Source organism: Octopus sinensis, linkage group LG8 (assembly GCF_006345805.1).
Source record: "Octopus sinensis linkage group LG8, ASM634580v1, whole genome shotgun sequence".
NCBI lineage: Eukaryota > Metazoa > Mollusca > Cephalopoda > Octopoda > Octopodidae > Octopus > Octopus sinensis.
In genome coordinates this window covers 24,708,768-24,733,811 of record NC_043004.1, presented here as the reverse complement: position 1 = coordinate 24,733,811, position 25,044 = coordinate 24,708,768, and the positions used below count along the sequence as shown (strand labels likewise).

The following is a 25,044-nucleotide window of genomic DNA, read 5'->3' as shown; positions in this document are numbered from 1 at the left end:
TCATTTGCTTTCCACTTCCGCCATTTCTTCACTAAATTTTTTTATTTTTATCTAAATTGTGTATACTACCCATGATTTGCATTTTACCTCTTCTCGTTACAACTTATTTGCTCCTACAAAAACTTTTTTCTCTATAATATTTACACAAGTAGCCGTACTGCAAGAGGGAAATACTAAAACGAAAGACCATTAGTGAACCATAACTACAGACGGTAAATATCTTTGAACGAATTTAACGAAAATCAGTATTAATTGTGGATTGTTGTGTTGATTTTCAGCTGGAGTTAAAAGACCTTAATATATATGAACGATAATCTCCATTAGAACAACATGATAAAATCAGTCTCTTGCATAAAAGCACATTTTATCACCAACACCAAATTTGATCAGTGTTTCCCGCCAATTTCACAACTTGAAAACAGTTCATACAAAGTTATTGTATATGTTATATATATATATATATGGCTATATTTGCTATGATTATTTAATATCACACACTTTTAATTAAATCCCATACATTCTGATGTGAGTTATGTATAAATAGTTCGGTGATAGAAGCATGAATGAAAATTGGAAATGTATGGTATTTGTTTTTTAAGGGCGAAGTGAAAATGTGAAGACCAAATATTAAGAATATTGTTTCCCTCTAGGTCAACCCAGATCGAGCAAATAGATTTGTCATCGAAGGTATTCCAGCTGTAACTACTACGTTTTCTCTGTTTTTTTAGATACACCATTCTCGAACCAAAAAATAAAGCCGAATGGTGCGGATCAACCACAGTTGAAAATTTTATTGATCCTACAAACACGTCGGTGCACACACAGACAATAGAGAGATTGTAGGGGTCAGTTAAGAGATCAGTTGTTCGCCCAGGCATTCGTGCCTGTTACTTAACCCTTTAGTGTTCAGATTATTCTGTCAAATGTGATGTTTGTTTATTTTAAATGGTTTGAATTAATCATGCATTATCTTGTAGTTTAGAGATTTCGGTGATGTTATTTTTTAGTTTTAGAACGACATGGTAGGGCTGAGATGAAAGGTGAGATCTGGTCAGTTTCAATATATAACAGGTTAAATATTTTGGCCAGATATGGCCGGTTTGAATGCTAAAGGGTTAAAACAATACCTCTCTAGATTCCGATTTATGGAAAGCATTAAACCTGCTGCCAAGAGAATACACGTATTCTTATTGGCAGCTGCAAGTCTTTATCCTGGCCCGAGATAATTTTTTCCTCCAAACGCAACCCATCTCATTTCTTTATCATCACTGTCCACTCAAAGAAGTATGTATACATTATCTTTTCCATAACATAATTCTCTGTAGTATTTCAAGATGTTTCTGACACGCATTTTGGTTCACATGTCGGAGATCCAACATTTTCTTCACTTTTTCCAGAATTTCTCCACTTTTTTTTTTTTTTTTTTTTTGCGAAATACGTACAAAAATACGGATTCTTATGATTCTGTGTGTGTGTGTTCTTGATAATCGTTTAGAACAAGTAGTTTTACACCAATTACACTATTTTTTTTCTTAGTTTAAAGGCCCTGGACTGAAGATGTGAATTTTCCGAGTCCTCTCCCCTCCCCCCTTTCGCGAGCGCGCATTTTTTTTTGTCATATTCGTTTAGAGCAAGTTGTTTTACACCTATTACACTATTTTTTTTTTTGGTTTTGGTGCCCGGGTCAGCCCCTCAGACGCTTTCGGAAATTCCTGATGCTTCTCCCCAATTCCCCTTTCGCGTGCGCGCATATTTTTTTTTGGTCATATTCGTTTAGAGCAGTGTTTCCCAACCTTTTTTCCCGGCGCCCCACTTTTTCATAGCAAAAGTTTTTACGCCCCACCTCGTCATGTACCGCTCGTCATGTACAAATATTTTCACAGCCCACGTCTATGCCCCGCGCCCCACCTGAATTTTCTCAGGCCCCACCAGTGGGGCGTACGCCCCACCTTGGGAATCACTGGTTTAGAGCAAGTTGTTTTACACCTATTACACAATTTTTTTTGGTTTTTTTTGACCGGGTTTAACGCTTTAGTTTAACCATTTTTATAGAATACACTAGTGTGTGATATAACGGAATTTGGTTGTTATTTGTAGTATTTTGAGTGATAATATAAAGGTTATCCACGTGTGCATATATATATATATATATATATATATATATATATATACATACGTAACTGGCAGTAAGCTGCAACTTAGAAGTCACTGTCAACTTTTACCGTACAAAAATACACAGACTAATACTGCAAAAATGCATCCAGTATACTCTGTAAAGTTGTTGGTGTACATATTATTATAGTCAAGTAGTCATTTAAGAATATTAAAACACCTGTCTTCGTTTATAGTTCATTAATATGATTACAGTTTCATAATATGAAATTACAATTTTCTGTATTAAATATATAGAAATTTTCTTTAACATGGCCTTATTAGATTACAATTAACGTGATCTTCAAATAATTCCTGCACTCGACTTGTTGTCCCTACACAGATTCATTGTTCTTTAAACTGTTTGTCATATATTGGGTCATCTCATATATAATTCAGTTTTCTTCAGTTGCGTAAACGAAAAGTTGGAGGAGGACAGGATAAATTACCTGCATCAACTTACTATAAAAACAGATAGTAATTTTACATTGTACTAATTCTTAGTGCAAGTTTTGAAGAGAGCAGTTCGATTTTAACAGCTATTTTTTCAAAGCTATAATAGAAGTGACAAAGAAAATTATTCGGCATATTTTGCTTTATGAGTTCAATAAAGGCAACCATGCAGTATTAAGTGTGAGGAATATTAATGCAGTATATGGGGATTGAACAATAAGCATACAGTGACAACGGTAGTACCAGAAATTCCAAGCCGGAAACTACAGCCTAGAAGATTGGCCTTGTCCTAGAAGATCTGTAGAGCTCAACAAGGATGTCCTGCAAACCCTAGTGGAACAAAATCTCATCGTAACTGTTGAGGAACTAGCAGAGAAGCTTGGATTTGGTCATTCAACCATTCATCAACACATGTGTACCATCAAAAAAGTCAGCAAATTGGGTCAATGGGTTCCTCACAAACTTTTCGAGGCTGATCACGAGCAGAGAGTGAATGTGTGCTCTTCTTTGCTGTCACATCTCACGAATGGACCTTGTTTGGTCTGAATAGTGACTGGTGACAAGAAATGGGTTCTCTATAAAAATGTCAAGTGGGTAGGGAAAGGAGAAACATAAGCACTCCAGATTAAAGAAGGTCTTCATCCACGTAATGTGATGTTATCTATTTGATCGGATATGAAAGGTTTAGTCCACTTTGAACTTTTAAACCCAAACCAAATGATAACAAAGGAGATCTACTACAAACAGCTTAAGTGGCTTGAAGAAAAACTACCATCTTTGCTTTCAAGATGGTGTTCTTCCATCAGGATAATCCTCAGTCACATGCAGTGAGGAAGACATTCCAAAGGCTGGAGCAGTTTGAATGGGAAATGATGCTCCATCCACCATATTCACAGGACATTTCCCCATCTGATAATTATTTATTCTGCAGTCTTCAAAATTATTTGGACAGGAAAAATATGAATTCTGTAGACAAGGTCAGAACAGTACTGGTGGAGTATTTTTCATCATGGACAGGTGAATTTCGGAAGAGAGGGCCTTGCATTACTCTCTTCAGAGGTTTACAATAGTATAAAATACAATTATAATTAAGGGCACAGAAGGTATATATGCCTATATGCTGAAAATAAACACTAAATTGTCGAACTGCTTTAAATCACTGTTATAATACACACATTGAAAGTGAGGGAGTAGGCTGACAGAAATTCATAAAACGATTCAGATAGCCTTGGATTGATCAATTTCTGGATAAATATAATGACTTTTCCTCATCAGAAAAACATACTGAGAGAAATAAATCAGACATACATACCCACAGAAAAGCAAATGCAAAGCTCTGTTGGGTCTATTTTATATGCTAGCCACTGATAAAAGTTTTAATGATTTTATCCTTTATTATTATATTTGAATATTTTCCATGCACTTCAAGACAGTTTAGTCACTTCTGTACTACTCTGACCAAATGCATACATGGTATTGTATGTAATCGCAGCTTTGTGTTTGCTTTTCTGTGGGTATGTATAAATGTCTCACTTACTTCCCTCAGTATACTTTGCTGATGAGGAAAAAATCATTAGACTAATCCAGAAATGGATCAATCCAAGCTATCTGAATTATTTTATGAATTCCTGCCAGCCTACTCCCTTGCTTTCAGTATATAGGCACAGTCCCCTCTGTATTTTGTACTATAATAAATCTCTATATATGAATTCACCTTAATAGGTCTATTTTATATGCTGGTCACTAATAATATTTTTAACAATTTTATCTATTATTATATTTGACTATACTCTTTTTATATATTTCAGGATATCTGATGTTATTGAGATGGCATATTGAAAACTAAAGATTAACATTAACAAGGATATAAGGGATCTTGCTTGTTCGAATAACTTAAGTTCTATCACTGAAATATTTCTTGTGAATTGAGTAATTTCCAATATTGATTGCACCTGTATAACTTCCAAATTATTTCTGTGATAGTGTCAAGATTAAGTTGAAGAAAAAAAACAATCGCTTACAACTAAGACCTCTTTGGAATCTCACAAAATTTACAACTGAAGAAAACATGCACTTTGTTGATAATATTTAAAGAAATATTTCTATGAAAATTCAAGAAGAATTATAGCTTTTCTATTTTGCGAACAAAAATTTTATATTATGAGGAAGAAACTTGCTAAGAGTCCAATTCCTAATGAAAGACAATATGGTAAGAAAGATGTCTCCTATCAAACAAAAAAGATATCACATGAGTGTGAAACTTGTGGGAAGTCTTTTAAGTTAAAAAAATATTTAATTCAACATAAATCTATTCACACAGATTCAGAAGTGTACGAGCATGAAATCTGCAGTAAAAAGTTCTCTACAAATAAAAATTCATCTGAACACAAACATAATCATACAAGTGAGAAGCCATATCACTGTGATATGTGTGATAAAGTGTTCACTCTAAAACATCATTTAACTAAACACAAACGTATTCACTTGAATTTGAGACAAAACCAGTGTGATATTTGTGGTAAAACTTTATCTGTAAATAGCAGTTTGTCTAAACACAAACGTACTCATACAGGAGAAAAACCATATTGCTGTGATATTTGTGGTAAAGAATTTCTTCAAAATGGAAATTTATTGATCCATAGACGTAGTCACACAGGAGAGAAACCATACCGTTGTAATATCTGTGGTCAAACTTTCTCTGTTAATAGTTCTTTATCAAGGCACAAACGCACTCACACAGGAGAGAAGCCATATTGTTGTGGCATTTGTGGCAAAACATTCCCTGCAAATAGTTCTTTATTTACACACAAACAAATTCACTTGGACCAGAAACCATACCGTTGTGAAATATGTGGTAAAGATTTTTCTATTAACCATTCTTTATCTACACATAAACGTATTCACACAGGAGAGAAACCATACCAATGTGATATCTGCGGTAAAACATTTACAGTTAGTAGTGGTTTATCCACGCACAAACGTATTCACACAGGAGAGAAACCATATCATTGTGATATCTGTGATAAAAAATTCTCCGATTATAGTTCTTTATCGTTACATAAGCTTAAACACACAGGAGAGAGACCATTTCACTGTGATATTTGTGGCAAAGCTTTTTCTAAAAATAGTAATTGTTGAACCATGCACGTATTCACACAGGGGAGAAACCATATCATTGTGATATCTGTGGCAAAGCATTCTCTGTAAATAATAATTTAATGAATCATAGGCGTGTTCATACAGGAGAGAAAACCATACCATTGTGTCATATGTGGTAAAAATTTCTCTACTAATGATTGTTTATCTAACCACAAACATATTCACACAGGAGAAAAACCATATCACTGTGATATCTGTGGTAAAGTGTTCTCCAATAAGAGTTATTTTCGATGCCATAAACTATTCATACAGGAGAAAAACGTTACCATTGTGATATATGTGGTAAAAAGTTCTCTACAAGTCAGTATTTGTATAATCACAAACGTATTCATACTGGAACAAAGCAGTACCATTGTGATATTTGCGGTAACGCATTCTTTCGAAATAGTCATTTATTGAGCATAAACGTACTCATACTGGTGAAAAACCATACCAGTGTGTCTGTGTGGTAAAGCTTTTGCCACAAATGGTCATTTAACTCAACACAAACGTATTCATACAGGAGAGAAACCATATGAATGTGAGATATGCGGCATGAAATTTGCTCGAAGTTGTACTTTATTGAAACATAGACGCATTCATACAGGAGGAAAAACCATACCATTGTGATATCTGTGGCAGAGAACTTTTCAGATAAGGATTCTGTATCCAAACACAAACATATTCACACAGAAGGAAAGCAATATATTGTGATATTTGTGATAAAACATTTGTGGTAGTAATTCATTTTCTTGCATAGACTTAATCACACAGGAAGAAACCATTCCATTGTGATATTGTGGTAAAGCATTTCTGAAAATAGTAATTTGTTGAAACACAAACGTGTTCACACAGGTGAGAAACCTCACCAATGTGATATCTCAAAAGAGTACTTATGACCCATAAAATATTCAACTGGAGAAAAGCCATACCGTGTGATACATGTGGTAAAAATTTCTCTCAGAAAGGTAACTTATTGAACCATAAACGTGTTCATATGGATTAGAATCTAACGTCTCAGTATATCATCATCATCACATCATCATTTAACGTCCGCTTTCCATGCTAGCATGGGTTGGACGGTCAAACGGGGTCTGGGGAGCCCGAAAGCTGCACCAGTCCAGTAGATCTGGCGTGTTTTACAGCTGGATGCCCTTCCTAACGCCAACCACTCCGAGAGTGTAGTGGGTGATTTTATGTGCCACCGACACAGGTGCCAGACTATATATATATATATATGCGTGTGTGTGTGTGTATGCATGCTTTTAAAAAAATTTTAAAGTTCTTTTTTTAAGTTTCTTTTCAAATTAAAAACATTTATTCATCTCAACACCTACATACATCACTTGCACACCCCATATAATACATACACATCACTGCATGCCAAATCCTTCACACATACACACCAATACACACATGCCTATGTAGACATACAAACTCATTACACATACATTCTCACATGTATATATACACACATACCATGCACAGCATCACCACATACTGATACTGGTTGAATATTTTCATCATGGACAAGTGAATTTCGGAGAGAGGGCCTTGCATTACTCTCTTCAGAGGTTTACAATAGTATAAAATACAATTATAATTAAGGGTGTGCAGAAGGATATATATGCCTATATGCTGAAAATAAACACTAAATTGTCGAACTGCTTTAAATCACTTGTAGTGACGCTATTGTGGAAGTTTCAGCGCCCATGTGCAGAGTTGGATTACTTTCAGTAGGCGCTGAAAGTTCCCTTATGCGCATGAACTGCAAATAGGAAGTGTCTTCACTAATCTTCCTTTTTGGAAGAGCAGCCCTAACGAATGGACGTGGCTAAAACTTCTCTCAGGGAAAACCCTACGCATAGAGAAGCTCTCTCTCTTCGAAGCGGGGGGGAATGGAGACTGTATCTTCTTGGCTCACCCGAATGACATATGTAAACAGTCCTGTGGACTTGGCTGCCGGTTCGCCTTTAAGAAATATATATGTATATATTTACCTGTGAACCCGAAGAATAAAATGTTATTTATTGTTATTGAAGACAGCTGGATTTTTAGTTACTTTTTGACTTGTATGTGACAAGATCAGACTCCCCTCAAGTGTTCCTGAAAACTGTCATTTTTACAACTGGTGACCCCGACAGTGATACGAACATGCTAGCCGGACCATGGTGTCCACGCCGATAAAATGAAAAAAGGCACACAGAAACAGAACACAAACTTATATACATTAGCACACACGTGAATTGACAACTTGTTTTCTTTTTTTTTTTAATTCTTTCTCTCACTCTCTTTTTTTTTCTCTTTCAGGATGGCAGAAGGTGCGTACAAAAAAAAAAGTTTTCTCCACTACACTCGTACATTATTGAAAAAAATTTTCTTACAAAAAAAAAAAAAATTTTTTTTTGCCTTTCTGGTTTTTTGGTACACACACACCAGTCCACAAACATAGTTTTGGCGTTCACTAGCTTTTCGCCGTGTTCTAGTTTTGTGTTGCTTCGACTGGTTTGCCTTTGATCTATGTGACAGGAGTTTCGAACAAATACATGTAGTGGACGGAGTTTGCCCCTGTGACAGGCATTTCGAACAAACATGTCTGGACCGGGTTTGCCTTTATTCACGGGAGATGCGGGCCTTTGGTTGCCCAAGTTGAGTCCCACTTTACCGTGCCGTCTCTCCCAATCAGCAGTTAATTCTTCTACTGTAGCTTGCCTCCTCAACTTGCCACATCGGCCTGGGATCTCATAATGAGTTCCACCCAGATGCCACCTATGCGTCAGTCTAAGCAGTAATTCTCCGACATAACACATGGTCGGAGGAGAGCAAGTTCAATGAGCTCATGTCTGATGAACAGTTGGGGGAGAGAACACCCTCACAATTCCTGTGCCGTTTAAGGAATTAAGTGGGAACTCAGCAGACGCGCCTCTGCTGCGCAAGATATTTTTCTCCAGGTTGCCTGCCAACGTGCAGACAATTTTGGCCACAGCCCTGGAGTCTAACACTGTTGACCAAATTGACATGATGGCCGACAAAATCTTGGAATTTTCTGGTCCACCTTCATCATGTAGCTTGTGCGCGTGTACCGAGACCCCTCTGACAGCTTCTTCTCTGACACATAATTCTTTAGCAGATAAAAAACGCGCTTACACGATGCATGGATGATCCGTGCCGTGGGAATAGGCGTCGTAGTCAGAGTGGCTCTGTTTCTTGTTCCTGGGGCAGCGTTCTGGCTTGTGCTGGTACAACTTAAAGTTTGCCGAAAAGGCAAACAAGTGTATCCAGCTGTGCAATTTCAAACTCTTGTTAAACTAAATCCGGAGAAGTTGAGCACGCCACCTTCTTCCTTTTCTCTTTCTACAAATTTCTACAAATCGTTGCATTCTTCGTCAAGATCTGGTGTCGAAGATCACAGTGACAATTCCCGGAGACAGACACTGGTCTTGTAGCATTTGGCCTCTTCATCTGACGCAGACAAGCCCTAGCGTCCTCAATTGTTTTGCATTGCCATTGACTTGTCTCCTATACCGCCTCAATGCGGTAATGATAGCCGATGCTACCCAATAAGAATTCTTCAGGACTTTTCAGCAATCTTCATGGTTGTACCACTTTTTCAAAAGTCGATCTTATACGCACTTATCACCAAATACCGGTCAACCCAGCCGATGTTCCGAAAACTGCAATTACTTTTGGGTCTTTTGAGTTTTTATATACGAGTTTTGGTTTGCGGAATGCTACCAGCACTTTCCAGCTCTTCGTTGATGAGGTTGTCCGCGGTCTTGATTTTGTGTTTGCCTATGTCGATGATATACTCATTGCAAGCGACACCCATGAAAATCATCTTCGGCACCTTCTCAGTGTCTTCACGCTTATAGTGTACGCATAAGTATTATAATACACACATTGAAAGTGAGGGAGTAGGCTGACAGAAATTCATAAAATGAATTAGATAGCCTTGGATTGATCAATTTCTGGATAAATATAATGACTTTTCCTCATCAGAAAAACATACTGAGAGAAATAAACCAGACATTTATACATACCCACAGAAAAGCAAATGCAAAGCTCTATTCGGTCTATTTTATAATGACACACACATCCTCACACTCTCATACATACACACAGCAACACTCTTCACCTCACTTCTCACCAATGAATTGAATCCCTGCCAGTAACCTGCTCAAACAAACCACCTTATGCATATAACACACAAAACAAACACACACACACACTGGCCATCTTCGCACTCTCCTGTCCTGCCAAAAACAGCTTTTCTATCTCTCTCCACTTCTGGTCACTTTAACCATGTAATCAAATAAGACTGTTCCTGGACTTTTCCTTTCTCCTTTTATGATGGAGGGCGTTGCTCTATGGGATACCAGACAAAATTATTTCTGCCATCAAGGTCCTCTACACAGATACGTCTTCAACCATCTTAACCCCTGATGGAGAAACATCATCTTTCCAATCAAAGCCGGAATACTGCAGGGAGACACACTCGCCCATTTCTTTTCATCATTGTTGTTGATTATGTGCTACGTATGTCAGTTGATACCATCTCTGGCAAGGGCTTTGAAATAAAACCAAGAAGTTCCAGACACCCAGCTGAGTACTTGACAGACACTGACTTTGCTGACGACATCGCTCTTATCAGTGATTCTCTCTCCAATGCCCAGTCTCTTTTACAATCTCTTGAACAAGCCTCAAATTGTGTAGGTCTTTACCTCAATGAGGCCAAAACTGAATACATAAACAAGTGCCTGTCCAACAGTGATTGCATCATCCACACTCTCAACAGTGCGCCTTTAAATATGGTTTCTGATTATAAATATCTTGGGTCATACATATCATCATCTGGAAAAGACTTTCTAACTAGAAAGGGTATGGCCTGGTCAGCCTGTAATGACATGCATAAGATCTGGTCATCAAACCTAAGTAGAGACTTCAAACTTGAAATATTCAAAGCCACAGTCAAACCAATTCTACTATATGGCTCAGAAACCTGGACGTTATCAAAGAAGCTTGAGGTGGTTGGATGGAACCTACACTCGCCTCCTTATGAGAGCTCAAAATCTCTCGTGGAAGCGCCATCCAACCAAAATGCAAATATATGGGAAATTACCACCTGTGTCATCTCTTGTGAAAGGTAGGAGAGTCCAGTTTGCTGGACATTGTTGTAGAGCTGAAAAAGAAGTAATTTCTACTCTTCTCCTCTGGAAGCCATCTACTCGCAATACCAGAGGGCGCACACTCTCCTACCCTGATGTAATCTCCAGGGATACAGGAATCCAGCAACAGGACCTCCGTAATGCTATCATGGACCATGAAGTCTGGCGTAACATAGTAAATTCCATTGTCTCGACCACGGTCGAACAATGATGATGATGATGCACAAAGCAAAAAAAAAAACTCTTTTTTTTCCACCTTTACTGAGCATCAAGTTTATACATTTCATATGTACATCCTCGTTTTGTTATTTTTAATATTTGTTAATGTTTAACTTGTGCCCCGTGCTAGTGGGGCGCTCAGAGCACCACTCTCTAGCATTTAAACCAGCTTTATCTGGTCCAAATAGTCTTCCTGTTCTATGTTCAAACTGGCTAGGTCTGTCCTCTCACACCTATCCTACAATGCTATTCTAAAAATTAACAATCACATCATTGAAATCTTGAAGCTACATGATTAATTTTATACAATGTGAATAAATAAGCATTACGTTTGACAGTAATCTGTATACTGAAGGATTAATGAATTAATAAGGCATAAATGCACATACAGATAAACTGTATCTTAGTTGTAGTCCTTCATTAAGTCATAATATGATTACTATGTGTGGCTTCACTAAAACGTATTTTTGAAAAATGTATTTAGACCAATTTTTTTCATATTATTTGCACATAACTGGCATGTAAAAAACACGTTTCGAGTGTTAGGCCTCGCTGAGGCAATGACGAATGACAGATCTTTGGCATTATGTAGTGCTTGAGAAGACTCATCAAGCCAAGTAAAATCGCAATTGTAGCAGATACTGGTGTCATGCAAATGGTACCCTTACCGGTGATACTTGACCACTTTCAAAGTGGTTGGCATTAGGAAAGATATCCTGTCGTAGAAACCATGCCAAATCATCACAAAGGCGGGCGAGCTGGCAGAAACGTTAGCACGCTGGGCAAAATGCTTAGCAGTATTTCGTCTGCTGTTACATTTCTGAGTTCAAATTCCACCAAGGTGGATTTTGCTTTTCATCCTTTCGAGGTTTGTAAATTAAGTACCAGTTATGAACTGGGGTTGATGTAATCGACTTAACCCCTTTGTCTGTCCTTGTTTCTCCCCTCTATGTTTAACTCCTTGTTGACAATAACAAAATGAGAATCCATGCCAAATCAGACTGGAGTCTGGTGTAGCCTTCCAGCCAGCCAGCCCTGGTCAACCCATCCAGCCTCTGCCATTATGGACAACAGACATTAAATGATGATGTTACAATTGTTTCAAATACTTTCCACTTTTGTTATTAAGAAGAAAATAGTAAAATAACCAGCTGTATTTCTCAACACCTTACCTTGCTCAAGTTGTGTAAGACCTGTCAACTCAGATCCTGGAATCCTATGGCATGCTGGAAGATGGTTAGTTGGATTACATGGATCCATTCCTCTGTCTCGCTGAAGGGTCTTTTGAGAATTGAAAATAGTAATAGGGACAAATTGCCATGTTTAATAAAATCAAAATGATTTTCAAACATTTTCAACACCATAGTGAGGAAGAAGTGTTATATGGTTGCAAACTCCAGTTTATCTTCTAATTATAGGCAGTGAGCTGGAAGACTCATTAGCATGCTGAGCAAAATACTGTTCTTACAATCTGCTCTCAAATTCTGTCTTTCATTCTTTCAGGGTCAATGAAATAAGTAGCAATTGAGCACTAGGCTTTATGTAATCAACTTATTCCCTCTCCCAAAGCTGCTGGCTTTGTACCAAAATTTAGAACCAATATTCGATTGATCTTCACATTTTATTTTATTTCTCTTTTCTTTAACTTGCAAGTTATATCAAGTCAATAAGGTAGCTGATAAAAAATGATTTGATGAATTGCTTGAAGATTAACAGACTGACTATTTCACCAACTGACTGAGTAAGCAATCAATTATTTGGTTGGTTGGTTGGTTATAAAATTTTAATATAAGGTATAATTCTTTTAAAAATTAGTATTCATTTTGTAATAATCACCAAAATATTTAATAGAAGTTAAATTATAATAATTTTCTGTTACCCATGGTGTCAAAAGGGTGCTTCCAAAGTTACCTGTCATATGACAGATGCTCTAGTTCATATATATTCATGGCACTCCGTTGGTTACGACGACGAGGGTTCCAGTTGATCTCATTGGACCACACCCTCAGGGTTGGCACATTCAATGTTGGTACACTGAAAAGTAGGTCTGGTGAGATTGTTGACATGCTTGAACAGAGACGTGTAGATTTGTGCTGCATCCAAGAAGTAAGGTGGAGAGGAGGTTCTGCTAGGTTCCTCACAGGCAAAGAACATATGCATAAGATTTTCTGGGCAGGGAGCACTGAAGGGGTCAGGTGTGTGGGTATACTTCTTGTGGAGAAATTGGTTGATAAGAGTCTGCAATAGAATACTTAAGATTAGATTTGTGTTGCATCTTGGGTTAGCAACCACTCTCTCAGCTGGGGCTACCTAGTGGACAGAAAGACTGATTTTATGACACCCTCGTCGATGAATGACAGGACCCTCTCTTTGTGGTTAGTAACTTCAATGGGCATGTTGAGCAACATACAGGGGGCATACATGGAGGCTACGGTTTTGGTTCCCGCAGTGAGGAGGGAATTGTATCTGACTGCCAGAAAGGAAGCTAGGAGACAGGTTTATGTAGCCAGAAGGAAAGCAATGTTCTGCATCGTGAGGACCAAAGACTTGAGGTATTTTGTGTTGCAAGACAGTGCATGAGGGAGGATTGCGATGTCATAGGAGAGAAATGTGGCCACATGGATGATGGTTCACTTGCATTAAACAAGGCTTAGAGACACCCCTATGAAAGGTTGCTAAATGAAGAGAATGAATGGGAGAAAGAGAGTCTGCCAAATGTTGACCCAACAGAGGGACCAGCTATCTGAATTGACAGTACCTTGGTAGATAAAGCAATTAAGGGTATGAAGACAGGGAAAGCCCCCGGCCCATCAGGAATCACCATAGAGATGCTCAAAATATCTGGCAGTGTCAGCTATAGCCTAGTCACCAGTATTGTCAACCAGGTGATACATGAAGGAGTCATACCCAATGACTTGTGTGGCAACACCATAGTCAACTACTACAAAGGCTTTCCCTGTCTTCATACCCTTAATTGCTTTATCTATCAAGGTACTGTCAATTCAGATAGCTGGTCCCACTGTTGGGTCGACATTTGGTAGACTCTCTTTCTCCCATTCATTTAGCAACCTTTCATAGTGGTGTCTCCAAGCCTTTCTCTTTGTAGCCTTGTTTAACCATTTCATTACCAACCCGGCTGAAACCGACTCTGGCTCTGTAGTACAAATGTTTTGTTTTCATAAGTTTTGAATTAAAATCTTCCACCAAACCATAGTCACAATTTATGTTCCTAACACTTGCTAAATGATAACTAACATATTTTACTAAATTCTTTGTTATGCTTATAGTAATTGAAAGAAACACAGAGCATCTCAAAATAAATACAGTAATGAAAGGGTTAATGCAAGTGAACCATCATCCTGCTATCTCCACTCTTCCAGGCATGTTTCTTTGCTCAAAATGGCCTTGTCTACAGTATTGTGGCCCTGAATATGCTAATCGACTACTATTTAGTAATTAAGATACTTCTACAATTGAAGATAATTTTAACAAATAAAGAATATATATACTATGGTATTTGATACTTGTCTATTTTAAAGAAGTCTAAGGGCCTGACAATACACCATAAACTTAAATCCTTTATGGACGGGAAATCCCCATAAACTGGCCTTCACCACAGAAAAAAATATAGACTACTCTATTTCTTAGAGTGTGCTTCTTCTCTGGATCTGTTCTACAAACGATATCTATCTATATATATATAATCCAGCATTCTTTCGGTATACCTATCAGAGTTGTCATAAACTCTGAGGAGTATATTGAAAGAATGCCTAGAATCCTAATCAAAGGCGATTGAAACATACAAAATATACATGTCCCAAAAAAGTGCGACATTTCCGACTCTACTACAGGAATATCTATAAAAGAGTGTATGTGTGTGTGAAAGAGAGAGAGGGAAACATTAAAATGTATTAAAAATGAATCCAATTACCTCCACATACACATAAAGAAAAAATAGACGTGAATTAGTTAAAATGGAGTTATGTCCCTTTAATAGACTAAATAGCGACAGATTATTCCAGTTCTTTACGTTCCGAGTTTAATCCGCACTTCTGAAAGTAGGGCTAATGTAGAATCGCACCTTTCCTTGAAGAATAGTTTTTTCTGATACCAACATTTTAGATGTCAGAGACTACGAATATGTCAAAACAAAAACCCAGCTTTTCAAATTTGACTACCCCACCAATTTTTTTTTTAAACCACCTTTTCAAAGTTTAAAATTTTTCAAATTTCACCTCCCACCTCTCCAGCGAACCTTGGCGCACAGTCACTCCACCCCTGATACAGAACTTTCTGATTTTTTTTTCCAGCGGATTCCTGTTTTCAATGATGGAGATTCTGAATATGCAAGAAACCGTGTTTTCAAAATTTTGAATTTCTGCCTCCCACACTAATTTTTAATTTGTTTCAAAAATTTTCTTTTTTAATCCACGTTGAAAAATATGGAGATTAAGAATATGGAAATAAAAAATTTTCAATTTCAAATTTCTATGTAGAACAACAAAATTGTTTCACACTCCCCTGTCTAAAAGTGATAAAGAACAGCTGTTTTGTTCGTTTGTGCATGTGTAAATTTATAGTGAAACAACAAAAGGATCACAGCATGTGAAGCCCTCACCACGAAACTCAATATGCTAAAAATAACAGCTGCCTGGAGAATGTTTGTATGTGCGCAACGATTTCTATAGCTTAACCAGATGAAGAGAGAAAGTACACAGAAATATGTTTTACACACCTGTCATATATGTTACTTTTGTTTTATTGCTTAAAAAAAAAAGATTCCAAATTTAAAAATTGGTGGGGAAGGGAAGACTTCCTTGTGTACCCACCCATAAACTTTTTAAAAAAATATTACACATGGTGGAAAATTCCTTTCCTACCATGACTTATAATAATAATGAGTAAGTCATAAAGACTAAGAATTTCTATTAAAAAAAACTCAATTTCTGTATTATGTATATTCGTCTTAACTTTCAGGAAAATGGATATTTGTTAATGAAATTGTCTACAAATACACCTCGAACTATGTACATTCCGAGCAAATAGGGATTTTTGGAGAAAACAATTGGGGGTTATTTTTGAGAACTGTTCTGCACTCGGGAATGTTTTGGAACAAGTCATCCATATTTATTTCATTTTCTCTGTTTTGTGCAGGCAATGAAATATGTGTGTGTCTAAAGAATTTTAAAAGGTAATTTCATACGGATATAGACACCTTTTTCTTGATTTTCCAATACGCATTTTGGACATTTTTGGAAAAATTCACCTTATTAACACTTAATATCCAGTTGTAACTATTTCAGATAAAAAGGAATTTCTAAAAGTACTTTCATTTTTTATATTCTTCTCCAGCGGCATAACTACAGATTTCTGTTCCACCAACTTTGGATGATCATAACTTTCAGAAAAACGGATATTTTTTTAATTAAATTTTCTATGAATGGGCTCCCCATGCCAATTTTCAATTCCCCCCCAAAATTTACAGCTACAGTTAAGTGTTATATACTGATGCACAAACACACAACAAAGAAAATGGAACAAATATGGACTTGTTCCAAAACACTCCTGCGTGGGGAATAGTTTTCAAAAATAAGCCCCAATTGTTCCCCACCACCAAATCCTATATGCTCGGAATCTACATAATCCGAGGTATATATTTGTAGACAATTTCGTTAAGAAATATCCATTTCTCTAAAAGTTATGATCCAAATTCGGATGATGGGGGGTGCAGAAATCTAATAAACAAGTCTCAAGTACAGTCTCTCAAGGTTGTTGGACTTCACTTTGCTTTTCTCATGGGCAATTATATGTAGGATGTTAAAAGTCCCAAAAATCTTTTCATTTCTACATAGGACACACTCAAAACATTGTATATTTAAAAGTTCTAGATAATAAAACTGTGATTGATTGCCGGATTTGTTTCAATACATGTGTTTATACTGACATCATCTGATAGAATTTTTGTTAAATATTTTTATTAACTAGAGGGGTGCGCCCGCAGGGCTGGTTCTTCTCAAATTTATGCATTTTCAGGTTCAACGTGTTCCAAATACTTACTGACAAATAAAGGTAACTGCAAAGACAAAGAACTATCTGTTTTTGTTTTTAACAATTTTAACAGTGAGAACACCAGAAAAAATGTTATTGACATTAATAGTTTGTACCTCAGCTAATTACTGTTGAGAACTGCATAATCCACGTTTCATTTTACTTAGAGATTTAAAAGGAATTTCATTATTTTCAATAACATGGGAAACATATATAAATTTGACATGGGCAATACTTTCTTATTTTGGGATTCACGGTCAAATGGCTGGGTGGAATTGCACGAAAAATTGCACAGATGTGTAGAATGATCCAGAGGTGTTGCTGGGCTTTGTATTTTTTCATAGCTCCCATGGTTACCGAGATAATCTACTATAATAATACTCTTGTGTTTCTGAATGAGAAAGGAAGGGGTGATATGATACTTGGTAGTGGGATGATGAAAATTGTACGCTGAAAAAATAAATCAAACAGCATTTCAACTGTGTGAATATATGTGTGTGTATGTGAATGTGTGTGTGCACAATGGAAGTGGGATGGGTAATCTTTGTTTGCTTAGCAATTGGGTTTATTTTTTGATTTGGTTGAATCTTGGTTGTTTTTTTGTTGGTCAGTTATTTTTAGCGTTTTGACAGAAAAAAAGTCATTCTAAAATTGTTTTTTAACATAAGCATACCCAATCAAGTCGAATGCTTACACAGAGCAGGTTTTACAACCACATCATCCAAATCGACTGGGTGAAATCGGGCTTAGTTGCTAGTTAACATATAAAGTTGGTATCTCAGCTACTAGGAGGTGAGGCCTGCATGGTCCATGATTCATGTTATTTAGAGATCTAAAAGGCATTCTTGAATTTCCTTAGGTTCTTTAAAATGGGCAACGCTGGGTATTTCTGCTAGTTATATATAGACATGAATTAGTTAAGATGGAGTTCCTTTTAATAGCCCAAGTTGTGACAGATCATTCCGGTTCTTTACGTTGAAAGTTTAACTCGCACTTCTTAAAGTTGCTGTCCTTGTGTCTATTATTTCTTCTGCTTCTTTGCGTCATCATCATCATCATCGTCAGGTCCATTCAATCAACTAATTGCCTTCAACAAAATTTCAGGCCTAATATATATGTAACACACTGACCTGGTCAATTTCCATTTATTATCTATATTTTCTCTTTTCCAAAATTTTAATTGCTTTTGTAACCTTTTCAATGGATGTTGACTGTCCATTATCTTGAGTTGATTTACCGCAAAAAAAGAAAAAAAAAAAAATCAGTTCATTATTATTTAGTTTCCGTTTCTGTTGAGTTTTGAATTACATTTACTGAATTAATTAACTCTCTCATACTTCTCCAGTCAACAATACATTCAGGGTATTTTCTAAGGGCCTTCAGCAAATCTTTAACCCCATTTTTATCGAATCCTTTTCTTATTCTCCACCAGTTAAAAACGTTTATCTTGCACAACTCATCATCGGAATAATCACGTCGGGACTTTTTAATTTCATCAGTAACTCCTAGCTCTTTAGCGACTGGCAACCATCCGTCAAGAACTCGCAGTAGAATACGTCCGAGTAAATTCACATCCAGCCCCTTTATATTTATTTGTATCTGAGTGTGGTCCTCTGCCTCTGTGTCTTCTGATTCGTTTCTATCTTTTTTCAAAGCCAGTACCACATGTTTTTTGAGGCATTCCTTTTCTAAAAATCCTAAAAGCTCATCAAAACTATCCGCGTCATTTTTCTCCATAAAAAAACGCATAATATTTGGAAAATTAACGTCTGTTTCTTTTAATTGAGGAAACTTGTCATGAATTGATTTTACGTCAGGTTCGGATATGTTTTGTCTGAGAAAACATAAATTATTTTGTATTATATTTCTTGGTGACCGCATTGTATATGTGCATGTAATAAAACAGCGAAAAAGCAGGAAGTTAGAAAGTTGATTTTCGTTCTCTTACCTCTTGAATTAATGAAAACTTAGATTATAGAAATCATTAAAACTTTTTTTCTGGTTTCAAGTATTGATTCGGATGTATTTGAACGCATGAAAGAAAGGTTTTATATTTAAATTATGAATGTCGGTCGTCTTCTGACCAGTTGTTGTTCACTTGTTGCAAAAAACTTTTAGAAAAATATTTCTGTGTGATGACAACATTATCACCGGATGTTTCGTACCGGAAGTGGCTTTCTTTACATTTCCGAAGATAACAGAAACCCTTTTCTCTAGGTTAGGGTTAGCCCTAACCCTAACCTCCCATATATATATATTAAAAAAAAAAAACACTTTCTTGAAATGTATCCGGTACCTATACCGAAGTTACGACACAAGGCGATCTTTCGTTTGTAGTAGCACGTTTCCGTCGATGATTTCCGTAAAAAACTTTTATCAATTTGGCGATCGACGGAAACGTGCTACTACAAACGAAAGATTGCCAATAATTTTTGTAAAAACAAAGTAAATAACACAAATCACAAAGTAAGGATCGACTAGCTGGCGTGGATGCGCGGATGCGCGCACCGGGGCCACTGTTTTCAAGTAGTACCTATACGGGGTGCTTAATCCAGAATTCCACCAACGATGTCAATTATATTCGACTTTTCAATCCGTCTTACGGAAAAAAACTTAGTAGTCTTACTTTCTGTTTTTCTCTCTCTTTCGCTTCCGCTTTTTTTACTTCCTGTTTTCTTCTTCACTTCCGCCGATCGTCTCAAGATTTAGTCTCGAATTATTTTCCTGAAACTTTAATTTCCCGTTCCTCATTGCTTCTAAACTCACTGTGGTACTTGTCTATTGTCGTGGTCCCGTTTATATATATATATATATATATATATATATATACATATATATATATATATATATATATATATATATATACATATATATATATATATATATATATATATACATATATATATATATACATATATATATATATATATATATATATATACATATATATATATATATATATATACATATATATATATATATATATATATATATATACATATATACATATATATATATATATATATATATATATACATATATATATATATATACATACGTAACTGGCAGTAAGCTGAAACTTAGAAGTCACTGTCAACTTTTATCGTACAAAAATACACAGACTAATACTGCAAAAATGCATCCAGTATACTCTGTAAAGTTGTTGGTGTACATATTATTATAGTCAAGTAGTCATTTAAGAATATTAAAACACCTGTCTTCGTTTATAGTTCATTAATATGATTACAATTTTCTGTATTGAATATATAGAAATTTTCTTTAACATGGCCTTATTAGATTACAATTAACGTGATCTTCAAATAACTCCTGCACTCGACTTGTTGTCCCTACACAGATTCATTGTTCTTTAAACTGTTTGTCATATATTGGGTCATCTCATATATAATTCAGTTTTCTTCAGTTGCGTAAACGAAAAGTTGGAGGAGGACAGGATAAATTACCTGCATCAACTTACTATAAAAACAGATAGTAATTTTACCTTGTACTAATTCTTAGTGCAAGTTTTGAAGAGAGCAGTTCGATTTTAGCAGCTATTTTTTCAAAGCTATAATAGAAGTGACAAAGAAAATTATTCGGCATATTTTGCTTTATGTGTGAGGAATATTAATGCAGTATATGGGGATTGAACAATAAGCATAAGCCAGTGACAACGGAAGTACCAGAAATTCCAAGCCGGAAACTACAGCCTAGAAGATTGGCCTTGTCCTAGAAGATCTGTAGAGCTCAACAAGGATGTCCTGCAAACCCTAGTGGAGCAAAATCTCATCGTAACTGTTGAGGAACTAGCAGAGAAGCTTGGATTTGGTCATTCAACCATTCATCAACACCTGTGTACCATCAGAAAAGTCAGCAAATTGGGTCAATGGGTTCCTCACAAACTTTTCGAGGCTGATCACGAGCAGAGAGTGAATGTGCGCTCTTCTTTGCTGTCACATCTTACGAATGGACCTTGTTTGGTCTGAATAGTGACTGGTGACAAGAAATGGGTTCTCTATAAAAATGTCAAGTGGGTAGGGAAAGGAGAAACATAAGCACTCCAGATTAAAGAAGGTCTTCATCCACGTAACGTGATGTTATCTATTTGATCGGATATGAAAGGTTTAGTCCACTTTGAACTTTTAAACCCAAACCAAATGATAACAAAGGAGATCTACAACAAACAGCTTAAGTGGTTTGAAGAAAAGCTACCATCTTTGCTTTCAAGATGGTGTTCTTCCATCAGGATAATCCTCAGTCACATGCAGTGAGGAAGACATTCCAAAGGCTGGAGCAGTTTGAATGGGAAATGATGCTCCAGCCACCATATTCACAGGACATTTCCCCATCTGATAATCATTTATTCTGCAGTCTTCAAAATTATTTGGACGGGAAAAATATGAATTCTGTAGACAAGGTCAGAACAGTACTGGTGGAGTATTTTTCATCATGGACAAGTGAATTTCGGAAGAGAGGGCCTTGCATTACTCTCTTCAGAGGTTTACAATAGTATAAAATACAATTATAATTAAGGGCACAGAAGGTATATAAGCCTATATGCTGAAAATAAACACTAAATTGTCGAACTGCTTTAAATCACTGTTATAATACACACATTGAAAGTGAGGGAGTAGGCTGACAGAAATTCATAAAACGATTCAGATAGCCTTGGATTGATCAATTTCTGGATAAATATAATGACTTTTCCTCATCAGAAAAACATACTGAGAGAAATAAATCAGACATACATACCCACAGAAAAGCAAATGCAAAGCTCTGTTGGGTCTATTTTATATGCTAGCCACTGATAAAAGTTTTAATGATTTTATCCTTTATTATTATATTTGAATATTTTCCATGCACTTCAAGACAGTTTAGTCACTTCTGTACTACTCTGACCAAATGCATACATGGTATTGTATGTAATCGCAGCTTTGTGTTTGCTTTTCTGTGGGTATGTATAAATGTCTCACTTACTTCCCTCAGTATACTTTGCTGATGAGGAAAAAATCATTAGACTAATCCAGAAATGGATCAATCCAAGCTATCTGAATTATTTTATGAATTCCTGCCAGCCTACTCCCTTGCTTTCAGTATATAGGCACAGTCCCCTCTGTATTTTGTACTATAATAAATCTCTATATATGAATTCACCTTAATAGGTCTATTTTATATGCTGGTCACTAATAATATTTTTAACAATTTTATCTATTATTATATTTGACTATACTCTTTTTATATATTTCAGGATATCTGATGTTATTGAGATGGCATATTGAAAACTAAAGATTAACATTAACAAGGATATAAGGGATCTTGCTTGTTTGAATAACTTAAGTTCTATCACTGAAATATTTCTTGTGAATTGAGTAATTTCCAATATTGATTGCACCTGTATAACTTCCAAATTATTTCTGTGATAGTGTCAAGATTAAGTTGAAGAAAAAAAACAATCGCTTACAACTAAGACCTCTTTGGAATCTCACAAAATTTACAACTGAAGAAAACATGCACTTTGTTGATAATATTTAAAGAAATATTTCTATGAAAATTCAAGAAGAATTATAGCTTTTCTATTTTGCGAACAAAAATTTTATATTATGAGGAAGAAACTTGCTAAGAGTCCAATTCCTAATGAAAGACAATATGGTAAGAAAGATGTCTCCTATCAAACAAAAAGATATCACATGAGTGTGAAACTTGTGGGAAGTCTTTTAAGTTAAAAAAATATTTAATTCAACATAAATCTATTCACACAGATTCAGAAGTGTACGAGCATGAAATCTGCAGTAAAAAGTTCTCTACAAATAAAAATTCATCTGAACACAAACATAATCATACAAGTGAGAAGCCATATCACTGTGATATGTGTGATAAAGTGTTCACTCTAAAACATCATTTAACTAAACACAAACGTATTCACTTGAATTTGAGACAAAACCAGTGTGATATTTGTGGTAAAACTTTATCTGTAAATAGCAGTTTGTCTAAACACAAACGTACTCATACAGGAGAAAAACCATATTGCTGTGATATTTGTGGTAAAGAATTTCTTCAAAATGGAAATTTATTGATCCATAGACGTAGTCACACAGGAGAGAAACCATACCGTTGTAATATCTGTGGTCAAACTTTCTCTGTTAATAGTTCTTTATCAAGGCACAAACGCACTCACACAGGAGAGAAGCCATATTGTTGTGGCATTTGTGGCAAAACATTCCCTGCAAATAGTTCTTTATTTACACACAAACAAATTCACTTGGACCAGAAACCATACCGTTGTGAAATATGTGGTAAAGCTTTTTCTATTAACCATTCTTTATCTACACATAAACGTATTCACACAGGAGAGAAACCATACCAATGTGATATCTGCGGTAAAACATTTACAGTTAGTAGTGGTTTATCCACGCACAAACGTATTCACACAGGAGAGAAACCATATCATTGTGATATCTGTGATAAAAAATTCTCCGATTATAGTTCTTTATCGTTACATAAGCTTAAACACACAGGAGAGAGACCATTTCACTGTGATATTTGTGGCAAAGCTTTTTCTAAAAATAGTAATTTGTTGAACCATGCACGTATTCACACAGGGGAGAAACCATATCATTGTGATATCTGTGGCAAAGCATTCTCTGTAAATAATAATTTAATGAATCATAGGCGTGTTCATACAGGAGAAAAACCATACCATTGTGTCATATGTGGTAAAAATTTCTCTACTAATGATTGTTTATCTAACCACAAACATATTCACACAGGAGAAAAACCATATCACTGTGATATCTGTGGTAAAGTGTTCTCCAATAAGAGTTATTTTCGATGCCATAAACTTATTCATACAGGAGAAAAACGTTACCATTGTGATATATGTGGTAAAAAGTTCTCTACAAGTCAGTATTTGTATAATCACAAACGTATTCATACTGGAACAAAGCAGTACCATTGTGATATTTGCGGTAACGCATTCTTTCGAAATAGTCATTTATTGAGGCATAAACGTACTCATACTGGTGAAAAACCATACCAGTGTGGTCTGTGTGGTAAAGCTTTTGCCACAAATGGTCATTTAACTCAACACAAACGTATTCATACAGGAGAGAAACCATATGAATGTGAGATATGCGGCATGAAATTTGCTCGAAGTTGTACTTTATTGAAACATAGACGCATTCATACAGGAGAAAAACCATACCATTGTGATATCTGTGGCAGAACTTTTTCAGATAAGGATTCTGTATCCAAACACAAACATATTCACACAGAAGGAAAGCAATATCATTGTGATATTTGTGATAAAACATTTTGTGGTAGTAATTCATTTTCCTTGCATAGACTTAATCACACAGGAAAGAAACCATTCCATTGTGATATTTGTGGTAAAGCATTTCTGAAAAATAGTAATTTGTTGAAACACAAACGTGTTCACACAGGTGAGAAACCTCACCAATGTGATATCTGTGGTAGGACTTTCTCTCAAAAGAGTAACTTAGTGACCCATAAACATATTCATACTGGAGAAAAGCCATACCGTTGTGATACATGTGGTAAAAATTTCTCTCAGAAAGGTAACTTATTGAACCATAAACGTGTTCACATGGATTAGAAATCTAACGTCTCAGATATATATATATATATATATATATATATATATATATATACATATATATATATATACATATATATATATATATACATATATATATATATATATATATATATATATATATATATATATATATATGTGTGTGTGTGTGTGTGTATGCATGCTTTTAAAAAAATTTTAAAGTTCTTTTTTTAAGTTTCTTTTCAAATTAAAAACATTTTATTCATCTTCAACACCTACATACATCACTTGCACACCCCA

General features: G+C 35.7%; 2 protein-coding genes across 2 annotated transcripts; one reads left to right on the top strand and one right to left on the bottom strand.

The window, feature by feature from the left end:
• Nucleotides 1–1,478: 1,478 nt before the first annotated feature.
• Nucleotides 1,479–24,839, top strand: LOC118764507 (zinc finger protein 260-like). Its single transcript, XM_036505280.1, has 5 exons — nucleotides 1,479–1,489; nucleotides 4,786–5,045; nucleotides 5,800–5,809; nucleotides 8,964–8,975; nucleotides 22,989–24,839. The coding sequence occupies exons 2-5, from the start codon at nucleotides 4,943–4,945 to the stop codon at nucleotides 24,781–24,783; spliced, it is 1,920 nt and encodes a 639-aa protein (XP_036361173.1). The 5' UTR covers nucleotides 1,479–1,489; nucleotides 4,786–4,942; the 3' UTR covers nucleotides 24,784–24,839.
• Nucleotides 17,778–19,413, bottom strand: LOC118764508. The gene is made up of 2 exons (XM_036505281.1): nucleotides 18,484–19,413; nucleotides 17,778–18,344 (listed from the first exon to the last, which is right to left on the bottom strand). The coding sequence occupies exons 1-2, from the start codon at nucleotides 19,053–19,055 to the stop codon at nucleotides 18,323–18,325; spliced, it is 594 nt and encodes a 197-aa protein (XP_036361174.1). The 5' UTR covers nucleotides 19,056–19,413; the 3' UTR covers nucleotides 17,778–18,322.
• Nucleotides 24,840–25,044: the final 205 nt, after the last annotated feature.

Bases quoted from the DNA above. Each gene is read 5' to 3' on its own strand.
- LOC118764507 (XM_036505280.1), top strand. From the start codon at position 4,943: ATGAAATCTGCAGTAAAAAGTTCTCTACAAATAAAAATTCATCTGAAC.
- LOC118764508 (XM_036505281.1), bottom strand. From the start codon at position 19,055: ATGCGGTCACCAAGAAATATAATACAAAATAATTTATGTTTTCTCAGA. The intron at 18,345-18,483 runs TGTAATTCAAAA...AATTAAAATTTT, and splicing joins GAGTTAATTAATTCAGTAAA to GGAAAAGAGAAAATATAGAT.